The 7,021-nt window shown below is 31.0% G+C and overlaps 1 protein-coding gene across 1 annotated transcript in view; it reads left to right on the forward strand.

The window, feature by feature from the left end:
- SNX14 (sorting nexin 14) overlaps positions 1–7,021 on the forward strand; it is a gene marked incomplete at its 3' end in the record, with an annotated part of 61,924 nt that overhangs the window by 23,593 nt on the left and 31,310 nt on the right. Inside the window, exons 7-9 of the mRNA XM_023533450.1 lie at positions 2,179–2,263; positions 6,638–6,794; positions 6,926–6,941. Coding sequence (XP_023389218.1) covers positions 2,179–2,263; positions 6,638–6,794; positions 6,926–6,941 — 258 coding nt within the window. The remainder of the gene's footprint in view (positions 1–2,178; positions 2,264–6,637; positions 6,795–6,925; positions 6,942–7,021) is intronic.

Here is a 7,021-nt window from a genome sequence, read left to right on the forward strand (position 1 = left end):
AGATTTGTCTGTTGTGGACATTTCATATAAATGGCCACATATAATATGTGGCCTTTTGGAACTGTTACTTGTACTTAGCGTAATGTTTTCAAGGTTTATTAATGTTGTCACATTGTAGTATATATCAGTACTCCATTCTTTTTTATGTCTGAATAATATTTCCTTGTACAGATACGCCACATATTGTTTATTCATCTGTCAGTTGATGGAACTTTGGATTGTTTCCCCTTTTTGGTTGTTATGAATAATGCTGCCATAGCATTTTATGTACAAATTTTTTTTTAGAGTGGGAGATAACATGTTTTTATTTGTCTCAGGTATGAATATGTACCTAGGATTGGAATTGCTGAGTCAAATGGTAACTCTCTGTTTAACTTTTTGAGGAACTGCCAGACTGTTTTCCAAAGTGGCTGTACCATTTAATATTCCCACCAGCAGTGTATGAGGGTTCCAATTTCTCCACATCCTTGCCAGAACTGGTTGTTATCTTACTTTTTAATTCTAACCATGGTAGTATGTATGAAGTGGTATCTCATTGTCATTTTAATTTGCATTTCCCTGATTACTAATGATGTTGAGCATCTTTTCATGTGTTTATTGGCCATTCGTGTATGTTTTTTTTGGGGAAATGTCTATCAGATCCTTTGCTCATTTTTTAATGGGGTTATTTGTCTTATTATTGAGTTGTAAGTGTTCATTATATTATATGTATAAGTTACAGGTAATTTATCTGATATGTGATTTGTAAATTTCTTCCATTTTTCTGGATTGTTATGCTATATAGTCTTTCTTTTATTTTATCTGTGTCACTATCCTGGGAGGTAAATGGATCATTATCATACTCATTTTCTAGAAAGTAACTTTGTCAAAGCATTAGAGGTAGTTAATGGGCAAAGAATGAAGCTTGTTCCTAATACAATGTTCTGTCCTCATACCATTGCCCGAATATTGTAAACTGACAGTTTGGGGATAAAGAAAACAAGAAATCATTTAAGGTCCAGATTTTTTTTTTTTTAAATCTAAGTTTAGTGACAAATTCATTATTTTACCATTTTGATTCTGACCTGAAGTCTCTAAAATGGAACTTACATATGAAAATTTTCATAAGTGTTCTCAGAAGACAAGATTTTATAAAATGTTTGAAAACTAAAACGTGTTGTTTATTTGATAAATATGAGAATAATTTTTAATCATTGAGTACCAAGAGGCCAGGGATAACTGAAGAGTAAAGTTATTTTGCAACAAGGCATTCTGCTAGCAAAATAACCCCTCTTATTGAATGTGCTTGATCTTACATAGCCAAAAGATATCTGTAAACTGTGCTGGGTTTTATTAGTAAATCACTAAATATTGGGGGTTTATGATCCATCATGCTTATTAGATTTATCAGCCGGCGATTTTCTTTCTTCCTTAATATGGAATTCAAAAAGAATTGAGAAGTTAACACAAAGCTTAACATTGTTGTGATGCAATTTTCTCATGCCTTTAATAATGGGAAAATATAATATGTTGAGTTTTGTGGTAGAAGATAAGCCTGTCAAAGTCCAGTAAACCCACTTTTTGGTGATTTATTTGCAATTTATTTTTAGTTACTTAATTGTTTTTGTCTCTTTTATGTGTGTACATATACGCCTACAACCCTCTTTCAATAACCTACCATAGTCACTATAGTTTCCAGCCTTTAAATTGAAAAATGTCTGTGGGGAATGATGAAACTTAATATTATTCCAAAATAGAATGCTTCTATATATCGTAAAACCAGAATTTATCTTGTAAGCTGAATGAAAAAAGTTCATTTTCAAGTAACCTTAGTAAACAAAAATTTACAGCCTCAAAGGGATGATAAGTTACTTGAAGTTTTTCCTTGAATACATTTAAAACAAACACATTAAAGAAATGTCATGAATAAAGATTATTTTGTGAGAAAAATTTGGTATCCTTATGCATATCCTTATACACATTAAAATATTTTCATTGCTGTGGTAGCAAAATTCTCTAAAGTTAAGGTTAGTATGATCCAAGAATATAAAGTGCTTTTAAATTATATTTTTGAAAGATTACAAATAATAGCTATAATTTTTAAGACCGTATATTCTAATATCTTAAACATATAGTTTCTGCCATTGTAACTTAGTGATAATTACTTTAAAAGTTTTATTTTAATGTTGAATTTTCTAGGTGGATATTCCATCTATTATAACCAAGAAACTATTAAAAGCAGCAATGAAGCATATAGAAGTGATAGTTAAAGCCAGTCAGAAAGGTAATACAGTTTTCTACTACGAAGTTTGAGTGATTTTGTTTTTATACACCAACTTTCAACTAAATATCTAAATACTGATACATTAACTGATATATTTACAATTCTGTGAGAGTATTCTTTTAAACTGAAATACTTTTCAGTAGTTTGTTAACTGTATAAGTGATTGTGAAAACTCAAGAATCTATGAAAACTAAAATATAGTTAACTTTTAGATATATTGTTGATTATTCTTGACTTTTTTTGAATGATAGTCTGTTGCCTTCATTACTTCTTCAGGGGTATATTTTAATCTCTTTCCTCTTTCTCAACAATTTCAACAGTTTTAACCTATCCTATATACTACATATCCTATATACTGCCCATCCTATAAATTGTTACCATGTTAATTTCACATTCCTTGTTTGTTATTTCCCTACCAAACAAAAATTAATGACTGCTGTAGAGTCTAAACTGTATATTTAATTCTTTCCTATCTAGTCAAATATTTTGATCTACTCTTGTGTTTCACTATATATTATACTATAGCCAGAATGACCTATTTGCAGTTTCACATGTGTGTCTTGGCCTTTATACTGTCATGATTTGCACATAGCATATGTTCAGCAAATTTTTTCCGATCGAATGAATGAAATTGGGAGTTTTCTTGCTCTTCGAACAAGCTGAAATGTTCCTATTTAATAGAACTACTTATGTGCTCTATATTTGGTTCTTTGCCAAACTGATTTTCTCTGTGTTTTCATTTGGTATTCTTTGTCAATGTTTTCCCAGTATGTTCTGCAGAATACTACTTTATGTAAGATGATCATGTAGGAGAGGTTTCATGGTCATATTTTCTGGTAATTATTACATATTGTATTCCCCTTCTGGAAATTTCCAGTAAGTATTAGCATACCAAAATCTCTGAGCAGTCCTGCAGTAAAGAAATAGCTTTAACTTTGTTTAACCCAGCATGTCCCAAACTCATTTGAGCATAAAACCAGTTTTCCCTTCCTCATAATATCAATCAGTATAATTAGAGTACATTTGGGCAAGTTATGTTCTAGGCAGAGTTGAATTTAAAGTAAATTATTAGTTTAATCTTTGGTATGAATAATTCCTCAGGTATGAGAAACATTTTAAATTATATATTTAAAATTTTTTTCTGTGTTCATCTTATAATGTTATAACAAGTAAAAGTAGTTTTACTTCAACATAGCTAAAAAGTATGAGTTTGAATATGTGTAATTTAATTGCTAAATAAAAAAATTAACTTTTAAAATTATTGTTGTGTTACTGGCAAAAGCATAGTAGAGACAGTAACTGCTGTAGCCATTTTTTCCCCCCTCTTTTAACTCTTCCTTCCCCCCACCCACTTCTACCCCTGACCTATGGATGTTGCTGTTTCTCCGTAAAGACTGAATCTCTGAAGGCGAGGCATCTCTCACAGCGTGCACCTGTGGCCTGGTGCACCCCGGGGTATGGTCTGGCATGGTCCGTGGCTCCACTTGGGGCACAAACCCAGGACCTTCTGCGTGTAAAGCAGACGTGCTAACCACTACACTATGTAGCAACCCCTGTAGCCATTTTTTTAAGGTTACTGTTAAAAAAAATATAGGAAAAGTGTTATTAGTAAATTTTATTTTTTAGAGAAATTTTAAGTTTATAGAAAAATTGAGCAGAAAATATAGAATTCCTGTCTATCTTCCCCTTCCCCTATTATTAATATCTTGCTGTAGTCGGTACATTTGTTACAATTGATGTACCATAACGATGCATTATTATTAATTAAAGTATAGTTTTTATTAAGATTTACTCTTTTTATTGTACATTCTATGAGTTTTGACAAATGCATTCATAATGCCATCTGTCCACCATTACAATATTGTACTGAATAGTTTCACTGTCCTAAGAATCCCCTGTGTTTCACCTATTCATCCCTCTCTCCTTTCTTTTTGAACTGCCGTCAGCCACTGATCTTTTTATTGTCTCTGTGGTTTTGCTTTTTTTAAACAAATGTCATATAGTTAGTCATATGGTAACTGTTTTAGACTGGCTTCTTTCATTGAGAAATATGCATTTAAGGCTTCTCAGGCTTCTTCATGTCTTTTCATGGCTTGATAGCTCATTTCCTTTTATTGCTCGTATTATCCATTTACCTATTGAAAGACATCTTGGTTGCTTCCACATTTTGGCAATTATGAATAAAGCTATAAACATTTGTGTGTAGGTTTTTGAGTTAGCAAAGTATTTTTTAATATAGTTTTTATTCTAAAGACAAGTACTTTGAACTCAGCCTGTGAGTAAATGGAGTCATCTTTTTATTGTTAGTTGAATTGATCAGTTTAATAAAATCCCCAAATTATTTTGTCTCTATGAGAACGATGATACATACACACACTTCTAGACAGTCCAGTTTGACTGAGATTTATTGTTGAGTCTTTGCAAGATAAGAGTTGCTAATTTGCTACTATTCATGTAAAAATGGCCCTCAACTTAAAAAATCACTATTAAATGCTAGATTGGATTCATTAATAACATTATTATTAGTGAAATTCATATAATTAAAAGGCCAAAGAGTTCGGAGGACTCTTATTTTATCCAAAGGTTCTGGGGGTCTAAATATTATGACAGTAAATTAGATAAATATGTAAAAATGGTTCTCAATTTTAATTTTTCATTTCTTTATGAATCTATTTTCTAAATTTTTTGGCCCCACAATTGTGCATTACTCAGGAAATAAAGGTTTATCTCTTCATCCATATTCATCCTGATCTCTTGATGTTCTCCCCTTAATCTGCCTTTTGAGAATAATAGAGATTATATAGACGTTTTCTATCTATGTAAGTACTTCCATGGCCCTTAGAAATGTTGAATGCATATATACATTAGAAGCATTGATTAAATTTAAATTTAATAATAATTATGCATAAGGACCTTTTTCGTCCTGAAGATACCTCTTTGTCATGGATTCTGGGGACTTTTTTCTTTATGGTCTGAAAACTGGTGACTGGTTAGGCAGTAGATATACTGGTGATTAGTGGAGATTAATGCATTCTCTGTTTTCTAGCATCTATATTTTGCTTATAATCTTAATTAAGGTTTTTCCCCCTTTATATTCTTTTTATCTTTTGCCTGATTCCCTTATTTTCTCATTACCTAGGACTACATATACCTCTCACATCTGACAGATGTTGAATAGATTCCAATCTAGTGATTTAATTTATATATTACGTGTGAATGGTTAATCACACCAGATATTATAATTACATATTATGCATGACAACTTTTCAGTGTTAATAACTAATAACTACTGATATAGAAATTGAGGCTGAAAGGAATTATATCATTTGTTCAAGATCATAGCTTTATTTTAAAACTGCTAATGATACACATTTTTAAAAGACTTTGGGGAATAATGCTTGGCAAATAATTGCACAATTATATAATAAAATGCATGTCTTGTAAAATCTAAGTCCTTTATTAATCCTGCTTTAGTACCTCAGGCTCAGGTAGACTTCATTTACCTTCTTTGTACTTACACTATTAGAATGCATATGTTGGTTTTTTGGTGAATGTGCTTGCATTCTCTTTCAATAAAAATAGGAGTAAATAGTCAGAAATAAATACCATTGAATTAGGGTTAAGATTCCCTTTACAAACTCCACAATTTTAAAACATGACACAGAATGCAAATAGGGGAAAGTGAGACTTGTTTTTCTCCTAGTTTTTTGAGGTCTGTAAAAAGGAGTAGCAGTACTATTATTTTTAAGTTTTAAAATACTAGCTTAGTGCTTGGCCTTTTAAGAAAACTGTTATTACAACTTATCAGTTAATATTTAATAACTGTATAAGGAATTCTATACCTCTTATGTCCTTATCCTCTGGGCAGAAGATACAGAATTTAAGCAAGAAAGCTATTTTTATACCATAATCACTTTAAAAGGTTAACCTGAATGATTTTTGATGTGAAAGTCAGACAATAGAGAATTTTAAAAAGAAGGGTTTTGTATTTGCAGAGAATGAACAAGATGTCATATTTGATAACAGAAGCTTTGTGTGTGCTAGAAGATGTTTTCTGTAGTTTTTTCCATTAAAAAAAAAAAAAACATTTGCTTTTGTTTAATATAATTTGTAAGGCAGTGACACAAGTTTAAATTCTTGTTTGCCAAGAGGCTAAGGGTCTTCTTATTTCAAAATTTAAAGATTTCTAACCAAGAAGAAAATCACTTTATTTTTAATCCTGTTTGTGAAAAATTTCCCAGGGCAATACATATTGGAAAGAAAGGAGGGCTAGAAAGGAATGACTACATTAAATGATTTCTTTATTTGTTAGTGGAAATGACTGAAGTTATTTAATGTTGCTTAAATTCTTTCAATATTTATCTCTGTTTATAGTTGAAAATACAGAGTTTTTACAGCAAGCTGCTTTAGAAGAATATGGTCCAGAGCTTCATGTGGCCTTGAGGAGTCGAAGAGATGAATTACACTATTTAAGGAAACTTACCGAACTACTTTTTCCTTATGTTTTGCCTCCTAAAGCAACAGATTGCAGGTATAAGTAGACTGGATAATGTCATAGCAGTATTTGTATACCATGCCATTTGTATATTGCTCTTCTTGATCGTAATAGGAGTACACTAAAACTTGAGTTTAGCCTATGATGTGAATAATTTTTTATTTAAGAAATATAATTGATCAGGCCTTAAAATGCCATTTTAGATGCTAAGTATTCATGATGTGTTGTTTAGAATTTTTTCTTGGAAATTGAACCTGGGATAT

The sequence above is a fragment of the Pteropus vampyrus genome, unplaced genomic scaffold, assembly GCF_000151845.1.
Source record: "Pteropus vampyrus isolate Shadow unplaced genomic scaffold, Pvam_2.0 Scaffold102, whole genome shotgun sequence".
NCBI classification, from domain to species: Eukaryota; Metazoa; Chordata; class Mammalia; order Chiroptera; family Pteropodidae; genus Pteropus; species Pteropus vampyrus.